This window comes from Anser cygnoides, chromosome 3, assembly GCF_040182565.1.
Source record: "Anser cygnoides isolate HZ-2024a breed goose chromosome 3, Taihu_goose_T2T_genome, whole genome shotgun sequence".
NCBI lineage: Eukaryota > Metazoa > Chordata > Aves > Anseriformes > Anatidae > Anser > Anser cygnoides.
The window spans coordinates 61,901,745-61,918,855 of record NC_089875.1 but is presented as its reverse complement, the minus strand read 5'-3'; the positions used below and the strand labels follow the sequence as shown (position 1 = coordinate 61,918,855).

Below are 17,111 nucleotides of genomic sequence, written 5' to 3'. Positions count from 1 at the left end.
AAACTGACCAGTCTTTGGAAGCCTCCTCCTCAAAGACAGACAGGCTCTTCCTTCTCCGTGGCACCCCAGCAGCTCTTTGCACCTCTGAGCTTTTGCTGAGTACGGACAACAAGAACTGTGCACAACACTCTGGTTTCTGTTCACCTGCCATGTGCTGGGGCAGAGGAACCTCGGGGAGGGAAGGGATTCTGGTTCGAAACAGACAGAGCCTGACATTCTGGTGTGTTATTAAACTACAACAATCTTTAATGTTGGCCGTAAACTGCCACCGACAGAAGCTTTATTAAGAAATGAAAGAGATTATCCCGCGTATAGAGAAGATACCATGTACCCCATCGTAGTGTCAGCATTTATTATTTTTTTTTTTGTCTGGGATCAGTCTTTTGGTGAAGGCCACCCTGGCTGCCCCAGTCTAGTAGAACTGCTCTTTCTCTCCCTTGGGAAGTTCCACCGGCACCAGCTTCTCCCTGCGCTGGCCCACCCAGCACAGCGGGGTCTTTGCGTATTTCCTGGAGAAGAAAAGGAAAAATCGAGACAAATTAAAAATTTCCACTTAGTGCAGAGGGCAGAGCGCTCGCCCACCACCTCGGGCTCGGCTGTCGGTCAGGACAGCTGCCCACAGAAGCCCACAACCGCCCACCACAGCCCACAACAGCCGCGGCCCCCAGGCCTTTGCTCCGGGCCGCCCGCCCACCAGGCGGCGCTGCCGACCTCGCTCCGGCCCCGGGGCGCCGCCGCCGGGAGGCCCGGCCAGGAAAGGCCCCGGCTTCGGGCCTGCGCCGGGGGGGCGGCCCGGGAGTAGGGGGGGGGGGGCGACTTCTCGCCAATGTTGATTCCCCTGTGGTTTCTTTAGCCTTTTATGCTGGAGACTTCTGAGGCTAGTCCAAAAAAAGCAGGGCACATAGGAGAATGCTGCGTTTTAAACAACAGGGCTGCGTCGTCTTGTCTTTATATATTTTTAATGGCTAAAAACAACTGAAAAGGATGGGGGCAGCATCACGCTGATAATAAAAATCCCTGGTTAATTTAGGGTTGATGACACCTGCATTTGGAGGTGGTGAGTGCACAGCATGTGTATCAGCAGCGGACAATTTAATTCTGTTCTCCAAGTGGCTGTGCTGCTGCTGTTGAACAGAAACAAGTGGAGTCAAGTCACACAAAAATAGCCAGAGTGGGTCATGTGGAGTGGCACTTGGCACCCATCGCCACCACCCTCTCACTGCTGGTACCCTTTTCATTTGGAGAGGTGGGGACACAAAACACGCTGGAAGGACCTTTGGGGAGGTTCAAGCTGTTACTGTCCACAGAGCCACAGGACTCAGTAAACACACAAAAAATCCCCCATCTAAAACAGCTATCAAAACTCACATAGAGTCTTGAAGTGCTGGAGGTAGGGTCTCTCTCCTTCCCTTTTCCTGCCCACAAGCTGAGACACACAGCCCAAAAGGACGCCGTTACCTCCCCTCTAGGAACACCAGCAAACATGCTGTGCAGTCAAGCACTCAGTAGCAATGCTGGAAACCTCCATCACTTTTGACGGCTGGTCCTTCAGTAACAGTAAAATGTTTGGCCACGGAGATGAGTGTGTGCAAGCTCGAGCCCTGAGAGAACCTGATTTCCCCCAAAATACCAACTTGGTTTCCTTTAATGTTAGTGCACAGCACTGAAAGGCTTTGTCTCTCTGGCACAGCAGGGACACAGACATGCTTGGTACTTACTCTTTAGCCAGTTCCATGGATATTTGCTCCAAAGAGCATCCTTTCGTCTCTGGTATAAACACAATAACAAAAGCCAGGGATGCAAGGCTCATTACTGTGTAAATGAAACACACCCAGGACAAGCCAATAAGCTCTATAAAAGAAGAAAACATTTTTATTTAATTTTCAATTTTTTTTTCCTGCTGCCATATTTTTATAGGATACAGCCACTAACACACAGGGGAAGTTAGAAAGAAGTTAGGCCGTCTCTTGGCCCTTTTATTTTTGCCTGGGTATAATTTGAAAAAGAATAATGCTTTTGCTTTTTCTAATAGTCCTTATGAAAGAAAACTGAGGAGCCCACACTGACCCATTTAGCATAAAACCATTGATTTATTTTGTTTGCTGTCACTGGATGAAAACTGAGCAGCCATTGTTGCTGTTTCATGTGAGGGCACCAGGGGTCACAAGCGCCTTGAAATTCCACCCATGTCTGGTTTTGTTGCAAATTCTTTCATGGAGCAAAAAGAGCATTTTTTCACACTGCGGCAGTTGTCTCCAGTTAATCCTCCCAGCCTGTCAGTTCCCAGGATTTCCACTGCAAGCTGTGGGTTCTGCATCAGAAAGTGTCCAAAGACTTAACTCCTAATGGGGCCAGCCAAGGACCCGTGGGTTTTTGAGTCTATGCGGGCAGACAGGTCCTCAGCCCCAAGGGATGGACTCTGCTGCCACTGTCATGTACTTGGACAGTCCAACATGCATAGGCTGCTGCAGCTCCCTTAGTTTTCTCCCCTGCTAAAACTAAGCCAGAAAGTTGAGACATTCGTCAGTTGTGCCATGAGCTAAAAAATGCAGCTGAAGCTGCTGTTCTAGTCAGTGTCTTCCACATCTGGTACCTGCTGGCCACAATAACTACCACATAAATTTGCCTGAAGACAGAATTTCCAATTCTGCCTTTCTGCTATAGGCTAGGTACTTATATTAGCTTGAAGTTACACTTTCATAAATCCAGATTAGATCCACCTAAGCCAGTGGAGTTACTGTGGATTTGCATTCATTGTAACTGAGACCAGAACAACAGCTAGGCGTACATTAACAAGCAATGCTGCATGACAGGAGGGGACCTTCAGGTCAAACAGCTGATGCTGAGGACACCAGGTATGCACTGTCTTTTTCTGAGGACGTTTCCTTAGCTCTGGTCTGTCCCAAGGACTGAACAAGTGTTGGCAACTGGAGAGCATTCACGGTTCATTTTCCATCTTGGTTTTGCCCAAAAGCAGTTCAGGGCTGCTCTGCGGTGCAAACCAAAGTGTGGTGAGTGGGGACAGCTGGAAGATTTGCTTCTGAGGGGGACCCTGGATCTAGCTAAAGTGCTAGAGTAGACACAGTGAGCTTGGCCTGGCATATTTTGTCCTAATTTTTATCAAGAAAGAACTGATCTTTCTCTATCTCTCAAAAAAAAATGCCAATATGAAACCTATTTTAGTCATAGATCACAGTATTAAATAATCCACTTCAAAATATACATATCAGGGTGAAATCACCTGAACTCTTTGTGGGTCTGATAACAATTGGTTGTCTGCCTCTGCCTCTGTTGCTGAGTAACACAGAGCTAAAGAAAACCTGGAAATTCAGTGCCGTTATATATTTTGACTTTCATCACATATTTTCTTCAGAATTACATTGAAAACCAAAATTTGCAAAACTAGAAAACATTATTTGCCAGTCAATGAATTTCAAAGCTGGCGTTTAACCTTTTCCCCTGTTTATCTTTAGATTATAAATTATTCCATGGTAGTCTGCTTTCTCAAATTAAAACACAAAACATTTTTACTTTCCAAAAACACATTTTTCTAAATAAAAATCTTTCAAAGGCAGGACAATCCTCCAAAATGGATTGATCGCTATGGGATAGTTCATCTTTCTGAGGAAAAAAAAAGTCTGATCTGGAAGAGCTGTGATCTGATCTAAAGCAGAACTTCAGAAGGAGCAGAACTAAATCCTAAATACTGTGTATTTTCAACTTAGTAAGGAAATGTTGTTTTTAAAACTTGGGGTTCCCAGCCCACAGGGCTGATCCTCCAGGTGCTCTGATAGCATGAGTCCCTGCCACGATCCCTTCCTCTCCCTGCACCCTTAGGAGCCCTGGCACAGATGCACGGGAAGAACACAGGGTATAAAGAAGCCGTGGACAGAGCAGTTTTTCTCCAGAGCTGGTTGCCAGTTTGGACACGCAAAACACACTCAGGTGAAGAGGAGAAGGAGCTCCCACTAGTTACGGGTGCATTGCTGTAGGGTCCATGGGAATAGCAGAATTGGTTGCACAGACTCGGTAAGGTGTGGAGGAGGCAGTGAAGTGACACCAACAAATGGCACCTGAGTGGGTCTCTGAATTTAGCCCCTGGGACACTGGCTGCAATTTTAGCAGTGATGTTTGCATAGGAGAGGTTTGTCATGGACATGAAGGGAATATCAGCTCAGGAGGACACAGAGAAATCTTACCGGTGACAGTCAAAAACGTCAAGGAGATGAGGAGGTTTATTCCCCAGTTCATGCTGGATGTCAAAGCCATGGCCCGTCCTCTGATCCCGCCAGGGAAAATTTCACTCAGGACCAGCCAAGACACTGAAGTGGAAGAAAAAATATAAAATATCTTTGAAAGGATGGCTTTCCTTGCTGTGCATTCAGGTGGGTTCAGATGGATCCACCTGGCAGGATAAGGCAGTTTTGGGGAGGTGTGTGTGGGCCCAGCCCCCCGAGGCCCACCCCAAGCAGTGCCAGCACCAGGACATCGATTGTCCACTTCCAGCACGGACCTAACCCAGGAAATGTGAAAGGCCTGGGGGAGGTGAGCCTTGACAGCACGTCTGCAGATGAAAGGGAGTGCCAGCTGAATAACTCTCCAGTGACATAATGCTGATGGGGCCGGGGCAGCAAACCAAAGTACTCCTGGGCCTCAGAGCAGTGCTGGGTGTTTTTGCCACCTTATAAATCAACCTGCCATGCTGAGGCACGTCTGCTGTACCAGCTCCCTGCTACATATTAATGGGATCACTGAGGGATAAATGAAGACAGAGGTCCTGAGTTTTGGCTCCTTCATGTCACACCACACCGCAGGTGATTTCAGTGCTGGTGTTTCTAGTCCACAAAAGCGAATTTGGTCATGTAGATCTGGCTGGGTAGCCACCTTGATAACGAGCAAGAAAAAGAAAAAAAAAAAGACTCCACATTTCTACACCATTCCTGGTTATTAGGACAAAGAAACCAACCAACACGTCTCCTCTAATTCATAAACACAATTAATTAGCAAGAAGTTGCTCTGTGGAGAGGTCGTGGGCTAGCAGACAACCAGCACAATAGCAAAGGGCATGTGGATGAACTGCATCTTCAGGCCCTTGGACATTATAGATCAGTCCTGTGTGATATTGTTTCAGCAAGATAAGTGTTTCTGCAAGATAACAGATGGGTGTTTCCTCAGGACATGTGCACTGGGCAGTCAAGTTACATTGTAAAACTGGACCCTGTATGGCCTCTGTCACCTTGCATTACCCCTTTCGGGGGCTTTTAGGGTTCCTGTGTGACTGTACTGGTGAGAGTAAGAAAGAAAAAGTCCTGTGGAAGGAGACTATAAAGGACTAACTGAAAGAGAAAAAATAATAACAACCTGAGCCTTGAGTCAACAGAGCAGATTCAAGCAATCTCAGCTCTAGATCTCTTTGTACCACAGATTCAAATTCAACAATAGTTTTTGGAGTTGACCCAGGGTTTTTTGTTTATTTGTTTGTTTCTTTGCTGTTTGTTTGTTTGTTTTTTAAAGAATTATAATGAGGTTCCCTCCAGCACTGGGAGACCTGGCAATGTGGTGATGTTAGTCCATAAGCAGGAGTGAGAATCAAGACTGCAGTGTGTACCAGCCTGATGCTGTTGCACATAGCCCAGTGGCACGCAGTCAACACACAGCAATAGTTGTAGAGAGGTCTTTTTTTATCTGGCTTGGATCGCAGCAAATTTAAAGCACTCACTGCTAATAAGGCAGACTTTCCACTAAATAAATGCTTTAGGCATGTTCTATGTTGTCTCTACACAGGATGGAGGGAAAAGAAGAAAGTAAAGCTGGCTTCAGAAGGAGGTATTCCTCAGTGTCAGGCCAGCTAGTCCTGCTCCTGGGGACAGCGTGTGGCTGAAATGTATGACGCTGCAGCAGCTACAATACCACGCACTCTTGCAAGGACAGACTGGCCCTTTCAGGATAAATCTGATTTGTCTAGGGGTTTGAAACACAGTGTTTTCCTGTTAATAAACCCAAATACTTGAGCATCTGCATCAGCCAGAGTAGTGTTTAGCTGCTATTATTTCAACCAGCTTACGCAGTCCAGACAGACCTCGCCAACGTACCAGGTCTGTTCTTCATGTCTGCTAATGGTATCTGCTTCCTCTGGCATGCCCCTGACCTCTGCTTGGCTAGCTAGGAGTGGAAAGGATTTTTCCCCCAAAGAAATAGCAGTTGTAGAAATCTGACACTTATTACATTCTGTTTATCCCTTTTCCCAAGCTGAGGCAGCGATAACGATCGATTCTTTGCTTTTAGCACCTCTCTGGGATTGTTTTTATTATCTGGACCATGGCCAAAAAGGAGCAGCTGCTGTAGGTACAGAGGGTATGTGGCTTTCTCTTGGGGAGCCAGGAACTAGGCTCAGGCTCCCATTCACAATGAGTGCTGCTACCCTGTGCACGCAGTCCTGTGGAAATTTAACCTGCACGCTCCCAAAGTCACTGCAAAGAAAACTAGGTGCTGCACCTCCACCAACCTAAGCAGCTACATTTTACAGGGGAAATCAACCCAACCTTGAAAACAGTGTCCAAATAATGCCCTGCAACCACTGCAATCGCCTCTCTGTCTGCTACGTAATCTAATATTATTGCAGAAGAACGCTGCAGGAGCAACCACACTGCACACACACGATAGTTTACGGGGTCTGCTTTGGCAGCCCTTGGCTGCTGTTCATGGAATGGGTAGGGAAGAGCTGGTGCCTTCCAGTTTAGGTGGGGGTAAGAAATGAGGCTAAGGGCTCAGCATGAGACTCTGTGCTAATTTCAACAGCCACGGGATTTGTTCAGGCAGTGGCTGCAGGTAGCACTCACCCTTACTGACATGTAGGGAATTGTATGTTGACAGTAGTCAAGAGAAATTGTACAGTTGAACTGTCTTTTATTATGGCAAAATCTGGAGAAGAAAAACAACCCATTGCATATGCAGATGTAGTTAATTCAAAGAAAATATTGCTCTGGATCAGGAAGCTGTCAACCGTTTGAGTAAGTATTACAGAAACTCGATGCACTGAAATACCTTGCCCAGATAAGGAAGAGCAGAAGATTCAGGTATACCAATAAACACTTGACCAGGAGGGTGACATTCACCTCTAAACAAAGTCAGAGAGACTCTAAAGGAATAATAATGATGATGATGGTGGAAGATTTCAACTACGCCCATTCAGGCTGAAAAAATTGCGTGACAGAGCACAGTGTTGGGACTACATAGATGATGCTTGTTTGTTTTAGCAATTAGCCTGATAAATAATGAGAGAATAAAAGCAAATCATGCTATAATGCTGAGCAGAAGTAGTTCAAGATGTAATTGTCATAAAGTTACTCTGTAATATTGCTATCCAATACTTAAAGGGGGCCTACAGGAAAAATGGGGAGGGATTCTTTTTAAGGAGTGTGGTGATAGGACAAGGAGTAATGGCTTTAAATTAAAAGAGGGTAGGTTTATATTAAATATAAGGCAGAAATTCTTAACTCTGAGGGTGGTGAGTCACAGGAACAGGTTGCCCGGAGAAGCTGTGGATGCCCCATCCCTGGAGGTGCTCAAGGCCAGGCTGGATGGGGCTTTGGGCAACCTGGTCTGGTGGGAGGTGTCCCTGGAACTGGATGGTCTTTAAGGTCCCTTACAGCCCAAACCATTCTGTGATTCTATGATTCTATGAATATTGACTATAGCATTTCAAATCCAGTATTGTTGTAGGAATTGAAGATCAAAGACCCTACCATATTTTGTTTCAAAAAGGGAACGGTATTAGACTCAGCATGATTTCTATAAGTAAATTAACAGGACAGTCAGGGTAAGTACTTTAGTGGCAGTATGGAGAATGCTTAAATTACCTGATTAGAAGCTTAATCTATATATACAACCAAATAAAAGAAATAGCTCAGCACAATTAAAAAAATGAGTGAAGAAAGCTGTTAGAAATAGAAGAGTGCCTTCCATAAATGTGTATGTTGTTAGAAATAGAAATGTACCTTCTATAAATGTGTACTCTGTGCACGAATAAAGCAAATACAGGATAAATGCTGAAAAGTTACTTTCAATGCCACAACAGGCAGACAAGTATTTTAAAAATCTGCTGGCTAAGAGGACAACAGGCCAGAAGCAGGAGCATCTACCAGCTTGTGTGGGGGGCAGAGCTTCAGTATCTTACTAGATCTTTCAGGAAAGGGAGGTGAATGGGCATGCAAATCTTACTGGTGGTACAAAATTAGGGTAATTCGGGGTAATAAAAATGAAGGACTGTAAAGAATTGCAAAAGGATATTGATACTTTGATGAAGCAAGACATAAAATTCCCCACATCTATCAACACATACTCCCACAAAATATCACCACAAGCAAGGTAAGAGCTATGGAGAGGAGCAGGCACCAGCAGCACACCAACACAACACCAGCCCTGCCCGGGGGAGACGTGCTGGAGCCCTGGGGCTGGCTCAGGGACATTAGCTCCTGTGAGGGAGATGTCATGGGTGCAAAGAGGGGCTTAGCAATTACTGGGGAGGGAACACAGAATACTACAGAAAGTATTACCGTGCTGCTGTGCGTGCGTGTCGTACCCCTGTGTTTGACACACTGCAGGCAGGTTTGGTCAGCTCAGAGGTAGATGAGCCACAAAGAAGGGTGTGAAATGGGCCCTGCAAAGGGCAATTAGACAGCTGATGCCTCCAGCTTAGAAAACATACAGTGAAGGGAAACAGAGTTGGCATTTATAATGTTGTGAATGTGAACAGAAGAGAGGTTTTCGCTGCATTTAACAACACACAAACCAAGAGAAGCTAAGTGGTTTGAGCAGGGACAGCTGTTAGAAGAGACAGGAGGATGTTCTTCAGACAATGCATATTTCAACTCTAGAGCTCACCTTCACAGGATGCTTCAGATGTGAAAAGCAGTAATGAGATAAAAGGATGAAAAGTTGGATGTTAAAACCTTACTTCTCTGTATGTGTGGAAAAGGATCCATCAAGGACTATTAAACAACAGTAGAAAAAAATCTCCAACATTTTTCTTGGAGTCCCTTAACTAGCCAGAAGGACACACTGTGCATGCTACATGTGCCTTCCCTCATGTGTTTTCTCTCAACATCTGCTACTGGCTGCTGTTGGAGACAGGGTAACAGATTGGGTGGCCTTTTCCTTTGAGCCAAAATGGGCAATTTAATGAGCTTTATATTTGGGTCTTAAGTGAAGAGGTACCTCAAACCCTCATGTGATCTCTTCTTTATTCTACCTATGCAGTAAATAAAATAATAATAATAATAATAATAATAATAATAATAATAATAATAATAATAATAAATCACAGACATATCAGAGAAGCAGAAACATCTGAGAACATCTGAGAAATACTATGAGCTTGAGGGTACCCAACATTCAAGTAAGGTACATGAATGAAAAATGTCCTTGTTTTGACCTCATTCCTGCCAGGAGACAGAAGCAAATTGGAAGCTGCTCAGCAGCTCTCATTAATGAAATATTAGATTCCCTTGCTATTCATTTGCTGCTTAGCATTTTTTTCCTTTCCTGTACCTGTATTGTGCGAGAGCAAGTTCCTTGTGGTGAGATTTAGAAGCAGCTGTTGGAATAGTTGAAAGAATTCACGTTGCTGAGGTACAAACTCTGGAAAGAGATTAAGTGGGTTTATGGTTTAGGAAAGAAGTAGGTAAAAGTACGTAAGTCTTTGAAAGGAGAGGAATGGGTTGTTAGCAACAAGAGGTCCAAGGGAAGATGAGGAAGGGATTATCCCACCAGCAATGCAGGCAGACCCTCTAAGAACACATAACAAATTAATAAACTTGAGAAAGGATGCAAACAAGCAACTGCAAAGCTGCCACAAGAAGAAGGAATGCAAAGGACATGGCTTCACTGAGGCCACATTTTTTTTCAGTCTTATCACACACACACACACCCCGGATTTTTCAAGTACCTGGTTTCTGGACTGAAATTCTGCCCACAGTTTTTTGCCAGAGGCCAAAGCAAACAATCCTGACCAGCCTTAAAAATGCCTCCACTTAATAAAAGCCATTTGTCTCTCTGGCACTGCCCCATGACATGAGCGTGAAGTGGCTGCTCAAAGTTAATAACTGATGAATATGGAGCAAATGCAAGCCTGCATTACCTCGGAGAGCAGGTGAGTGGCCAGCGGAGTGCTTGCCTGCCAAGGGTTAAGTCAGATCTCAGGTCGTGTGTGTGCACATGAAAAGGAGCTGAATACTTCTACTGCTAAGAGATAGGGGAGTCAGGAGAAGCCTCAGTTGACCTCATGCCTCTGGCTCTATCTGACAACAAGTACCTCATCCTATGGCTTTTGAGGTGCTTGAAAGTTTGATTATTGCTTCTCTCTGAGCAGCTTTACGACTCTGGTTGCAAGATGCCTGACACCACAGATGATCCAAAAGGAGCTGGTGTGCTGTGGCAAAGTTTAAGTTTATTTTCTTTAGGTATATTACATTTCTATTTCTAATGGTTAACCCTTTGGGCTGACTCCCTGAAGTAACACATGTTAAGACAAGTGGGATTTCATCCTTTTATCTCCAAGGATGTAGTAAAGTACATAAAAACAGTTATTCACAGTTCAGACTATTTGCATCACTAACAGACAGGCCGAACACTTGCATGTGCCTTTTTTAAGAAGCCTCACGGCAGAACAGGGAATTCACCCTTCACTTACGACTCCTCCAGTTCATGTTCAAGCCACAGGAAGGTTTTGGGGGAAGGGACCTCATTTGTGAGACCAACACACTGCCTCCTTCCCCTCTTGTCTGGGTCATTTGAGGAGGAGGGCAATGAGATGTGCATCATTTCTGATTTTCCCCAGGCATCCTTCCCCCAAAACCTCTTTTTCAATAGTTCAATATATTCTTAAGTCTATTTTCAGCAACCTTCAATTACTGTCCACCTACTTTCATTTTGAAAGAATGGACACAATCAACAAGTTTTCTTGTATCGGTGATTCCCACCTGAATGATTGCTGGGCAAGAACTGAGAGAAGTATAAAGATGTAGGAGTAATAGAATTGTCTCAGTTAAGGTGATTTGGGGTCCATCTTGCCCAACAACAGCACTCAGCAGCAAATATATCAGAAGCATGCATCATCAGTGTAGATAGATAATAATATATTAATCTTCAGCTCTTTTCAGGTCCCCTAACAGAAGCTGATTTAAACTGATACACAAATGGTAATTCTGTTTGCAAATGGATTTCACACCCACTGTCTCTGTCTCTCATCTGCTGTTGTGTAAGCACTCATACTTACCCATCAAGACAGAACAACTTTCAGGGCAAGCAGAAGGGAAAGAAGAGAGAGAAAAAGGAAAAACGAAAACAGGTCCTCAAGGGAGAACATGCTTGACTACATAAATCAAATACTGTCATTCAAAATGGCCTTTTAATTAAAACCCGCAATGTGTATTGCTGTTTGTAGGTGTTTATTTGGTCAGAATATTGAATCCAGGATAATCCTCTCAGGCATTTGCAGAGGAATGACTGCGGAAGCCAGAGGCTCTAATCCACAAGGAAACTGTGCATGAATTAGTTCTGATTATCACATATTTCACTTCTAAAAAGTATGGAGATGAGAAACTACTCATTTGGGGTGGGGTAAATGAACCTGTTTTTCCAGTATCCAAGGGCCTATGTTGGGCCTTGAGGGGGTGCACCACAGAAAAGAGCTGTTGGGACACTGCAACTAGGGGCAATTTAAGCCTTTGCTCTTGCAAAATAGAGATTTGTGCACATACTTCAGAAAGTTGCAACTGGAAAGGGTAAATAGCCTTCTAAAACAGTGATTTGTTTAGTGAGAGGACTGCCGTGATCCATTTTTTAAGTCCCTCACTTCACTGCTGCTCAGGCTTTGCTTTGGTTTGTGCTGGAGGGAGGCAGCAAGGAGGACGTTTCACCCACCACAAGGTGTCTTTCAGTTCAACTTCATTCATAAGAGTACAATTTTCTATGCTTGGAGTTGATTTTCAAAGGCAACAGAAACTGGGTACCTCCTTGCGTCCCCCTTCCCTTTGAGAAAATCTTCCCGGTTTTCCTCCCAGAGCTCAGTGTGACACAAGACTCAAATGCCTAAGCAAAAAAACGTCACCTAACTCCATGCAATGACTTTCTTACCCAGCCATCCCCTCTGCACTTTGGCTGCCAATCTCCACCTTCCCCAGCAGTGCCAGTAAGCTACATGATTGCACATTTTTACCATTCCGATAAAATTTTTTCATACTTTAGAAAGCTTGTTTTAGTTTGATGATCTCTGCAAGTGAAATGAAATGCTGTCCTTGCACTTGAAGTCCTCTAACAGCTCTAGTTTTTGCATGAAGCTGGCCCAAGATCGGGTTGCCTCTAAAAATTTCCTCCAAGCCCTCTCTCCAAAAGGAAACTGGTATTATGAAACTTGACATATGCCCTATAAACTTTTTCACGGATTGTCACAGTGCTCTTCCCTGCAAGAACATGCTCAAGGAAAAATACTGTAAAATCCTTCATTATCTGTGATATGATTATCAGAGGCCACTATTATTTACTGAATGCTTAAATGTAACACTTGACCTACAACATGAGAAGGGCAAGTTTTGCTCATGATAGGCAGCCTTGATTAGCATATGAAAGCTCATACAAGATGCTATGTGAGATCCACTTGACAGTGAACCACTTTGCTGAAGATAATGCCCCTGTGGAACAAACAGGGATTGTTAGGTTCAATTACTGGTTAGCATCACAACAATACTCATTATGTGATTTTTTAAAGTGGGTCTTCTGGAGGTAAAGCACGTCATTTTAGCCAGCAGCTACTAACAAATCTGAATAGAAAAGGTATTTCATAAGTATAGCTAATTTTAAGCACTGAAGCCATTCCTCTTAAGTCAAGTAGTTCCTTTGTGTCAATAGATTTATTAACATACAGCCACTAGCAGAGATGTATCTATATCATCAGAGCACCGAGATCAGAGTATTGACTCCAATCACTGTTTAAATGCAGCAGAGTATGCTGAAAACCAGGGAGCCATCCACCCTTCCACATAGTTCTCCCAGGGCCAGATTTTGTGCTCAGCAAGGGCAGGTTGAAGCCCTGTCATTAAGGAGGCACAGGAATATAGGCTGGGTTGTGGTGTTGTCACCTTCTCTTTTCACAGTGCTAAGGGCTCTGTTGTTCAGAAAGCAACGTCCTTGGCCTGATCTGCTAAGACATTCCTCATTTGTAGACTTGAAAGTACAGTTATGAACAGGAACATGGAAGTCGGTGAGAATGAATTCCAAGATTTTAGTTGTGTACCACAATGTGCAGCTGAAATTCGGTCTCGGCGCTGAACACGGCTACTCTGCTCCTTGCAAAACGGAGCTCTGAAATAATTAAGGAGAAAACTCTTGCTGGCATTTCCATGTCTCACCACTGCAAAAACATCCTTGCCTTATTATGACATTTTTTACACTTAAAAAAGTCTCCCAAACCTGTAGATCCTGTGAAGTTAGATAAGATTAACCTATTTGGCTGATACTTTAGAGGACATTTCCTACAAGTTGAAATCCTACAACTCAGCATCCAACTATCCAAAAATATCTTACACATATTTCACATTTCACTTCTACTAATCATACCATAAAAACACAAACTGTTTCCTGAGTGACTTGCTATCAAGGGGCTACAGATAAACCTGGTGCAGGACAAGGCAACAGGACTAGTGGGCAATTCACAATGCTTTCTTTATTTTTCATTTTGTCATGCCTTTTCTTTCTGCTGCAGCTTAGTGCAGACACAGTGTGAAATAAAGGCCACACAAGGCACCATTTGAATAGCTTGGGAATAATGAGCCAGATGAATGCTAGAAGTGTCATATTGAAACCACACGTATGCATGCATTCAGTGATGATTCAGCACAAATGCAGAGTGCTAGGACTCTTGTCTTAAAATAAAGAATCCAAGATCATTTTTAATTAACAAAAAAAAGACTTTCTGTAGTGATTTGCAGTGAAACATGCCCATTTCCCAGGCTTGTTTTTCTGGTTCAGATCCAAGAAAGCATTTAAGTACTTGTGTATTTTGAGCACTTGATTTAATCCCTGCCACTATCTCCTTTTCCAGAGTAAACCACAAAACAGTGTAAAATTGATGCTGCTCATTTATGTGAAATTTAAGGCCAAGCCAGAGCTGCTCTGCAAAATGTAGAAGCTCGAAAATAAAGCATTGCAAACAAATGTCATGCAAGGCAATGCCGAGCATGAATGCCCGTTAACATTAAATTTATGTGCACTATAAACTAACACAATAACCACGTCTTGTAGAAGTCTGAAATATTGTTCTAACACCAGAAATATTGATGTGAATTCTAGTCGCCCCTACCTTTTACCAGTGTTTTCCAAGTTAGCGTAAGGCCATATGGCTTAGAAAGCAGAGGGACAAACAACTAAATCCCCTGACAGTTAGAATTTCCATACTGACAGTTCTTTCCCGTAAAGTTTTCCAGTTTCTGGTAGGGCATTTGATGACCAAGAGTAGGTCCAGGAGCATTTTGTTGCAGAGAAAAAACAGTCCTATGCGGTCTGGCTCAAATGGGTGACAGGAGATACAACCTCTGTGATCAAGTCCCTGGCCTGCTCAGTGTCATATGTGAAACCAGCTTTTTCTGGGTTTCTTACAGATGCATTTAGTGACTGAAGAGAAAGACACAGAAAAGGTTCTGCGTTTAACCATGCTAATGAATCTTTCTTTACCTCAGGTAGCCAATTAATCTATGAATCACAGTGACAAAGTCCAGCGGACTACATTTTCTTCCAGTATGATTCTCTGGGCTTTCAGAAAATGTTCCAGGTCTGCGTTTTGGCTTGCTTAATCCGATAAAATGCATAAAGAAAGACTGACACATAAGATTGCATAAGGAGTGATAGATTGAAAGAGGGACTTCGTTCCTTCATCACCTCCACAGATTTCACTTTTCTTGTGAACCCTTGAATTTTCATCATTCTTCCACCTTCCCTACTGTCCCCAACACAGGTATAAAACTTTGCATTTGGATGATGTCAACAACTCACAACAAAATGTAGACACAACAGGTGGGTTTCACATGGGAAAGCCATCACAAATTCTAATTTAGCTTCCTGATCACCCTAAACCCCCTCAGTAGCCACTGAGGAAAGGAGGTCTGCTCCAAATGGCAGGTCAGAGAGCAGGGCTCTGAAAGACCCCCATAGGTGGGGAGAATATTTCCTTCTGTTGATTTTCTGAGGAATCTGGCTCTCGCATCAGTTAAATGGCTAAGCGTGCTGAAACATATGTTCCATTTTAGGTAAAAATTAGCTCAGTTTTAAAGCATCCATTCAGGCTGATATAAATTTAACTCTGATATACTCAGTATGGCAAATCTGCCCAGATTTAAACTAGGAACAGGCATCTGTCAATCCGAATTAGGATTTCATCAGTAAATATTTGCTCCTACGATTTGTCCTCAACAGAGATCTGTCTTCGCTAATGTCCCCATGTGGGGTTTGTTCCTCACGGGGCTGACAGCCCCACACAGAGAGCTGCCACTGCAATGAGATGGTGCATCTCAGCAGGGCTTGCCAGAAAGCGTGGTCATAGCTCCCTCTTAGTGAGGGGCACACGCCAGGAGACATGAAATCACAGTCCCTCCTATGGGAGGAATTTCATCAGTGTGAAACTAGGAACCCAAGGGCATCTTGGTGGCTTGCCATCTTTCCCCGCCCTAGGATCAGATGGGTGCTCAAACTTTGGTCCCACACATCTCAGATTTAACTTATTCCACTCTTTAACAAGTCTTACCACTCTTTAACAGGTCTTAATCAATACCAAATATTGCTAGTCTTACAAGCACCTACTTACAGGAGCTGTGCTTTGATGGGACTACGAGAGCTATGCAGAAAAGCAAGGTTTGCCATAAGTTCTAAATCCTCCCCTATGGCCCCATTATGCATTTTATTTGTCCATCATTAAACTGAAATTTTATTATTTATTTATTTATTTATTAGATTTTATATCTATCTGGATGGATATATGTGTTTTTTTTTCATGCGAAGCCCTGAGAACCATTCCTCCAGATGCCGGCACTGATCCCTGCTGGGAGTGTGGCATCCACAGCTGCCTGTGTGCTGGGTGGACTTTGAGTGCTCAGGGTCAGGGCATCCCAGCAGCTCTGAGAAGTCTCCCAGAAGAGGGTCCTGTGATGACCTCCAAGAGAACTGCTCTGAGAGGTCAGTCTTTGGCTCTGGAGAGCCACTCAAAGCTGCCTGCAGCTCAGGGACATGCAGTAACAGAACACTTTCTGCCCTGGGTCCACAAAGAGATAAATACCTATGGAGTTTATGCATCTAAATGGTTTTGAGGATGGCTTCTGTCAAAAAAAAAAAAAAGCCCCTCAATCCTACGTGTAAAGTACTTTCACTGATTTCCACACTCTCAGCATGAACTTCAGGGATGTCAGCGGAGCTGATGCAATTTGCACCAGCAGATTATCCTGATGTTCGTTGGCCAACTGCCTAAATAACTTTGCAGTTGTACAGAAATCTGTTCGAAGGACTGGTAGAGGAGGAAGAAAAAGCTCTTTTGAACAAGGCACCAATGCTGTAGACTCAATGCAAATGCATGCATTCAGCATCCCTCTCAATAAAAGTGTTCCCCATTCCATGGCAAAAAAAAATCCCTGTGATCTGCATGGATCTCCTCTCTTGAACTGCATGCAGGACTCCCGTGTTAAATGTGAAGAGATACCTGAGATGTGTAAAGAGACCACTGGCAGGTCCTATTTTGCTCTTATATTTTTTCTGCTAGAACAAATTCAAGCCTGAGAAACAGATGCCCTTTGGGCCCAGACTGTGTTAGTGTTGAGTGAGTTGCTTCTGGGCCCTGGACTTGTTGGAGCCCCTCTGATTTTTGTTGGATGGAGAGGATTAATTCCAGAGCACACTGCACTCCTGTATTAATGCGCTACATCTCTCTTTCACCAGCTTATTGGTGAGGTCAGCCAGTGCCAAAAACCTGGGGTTATGCTTGCAAAGACCTCGGTGGATATATAGGAAAACATGGAAGCAAGTTGTCCATGCATGAGTGATATTTAGCTTTTGATCCTAAATGATGCAAAAGG

General features: G+C 43.8%; 1 protein-coding gene across 1 annotated transcript in view; it reads right to left on the bottom strand.

Moving 5' to 3' along the window:
- Positions 1-223: 223 nt before the first annotated feature.
- SLC2A12 (solute carrier family 2 member 12) overlaps positions 224-17,111 on the bottom strand; it is a 28,937-nt gene continuing 12,049 nt past the window's right edge. Inside the window, exons 3-5 of the mRNA XM_013175335.3 lie at positions 4,200-4,322; positions 1,719-1,851; positions 224-509 (exon numbers count right to left, since the gene is read on the bottom strand). Of these exons, the coding sequence (XP_013030789.3) occupies positions 413-509; positions 1,719-1,851; positions 4,200-4,322 (353 nt within the window). The 3' untranslated portion in view covers positions 224-412. The remainder of the gene's footprint in view (positions 510-1,718; positions 1,852-4,199; positions 4,323-17,111) is intronic.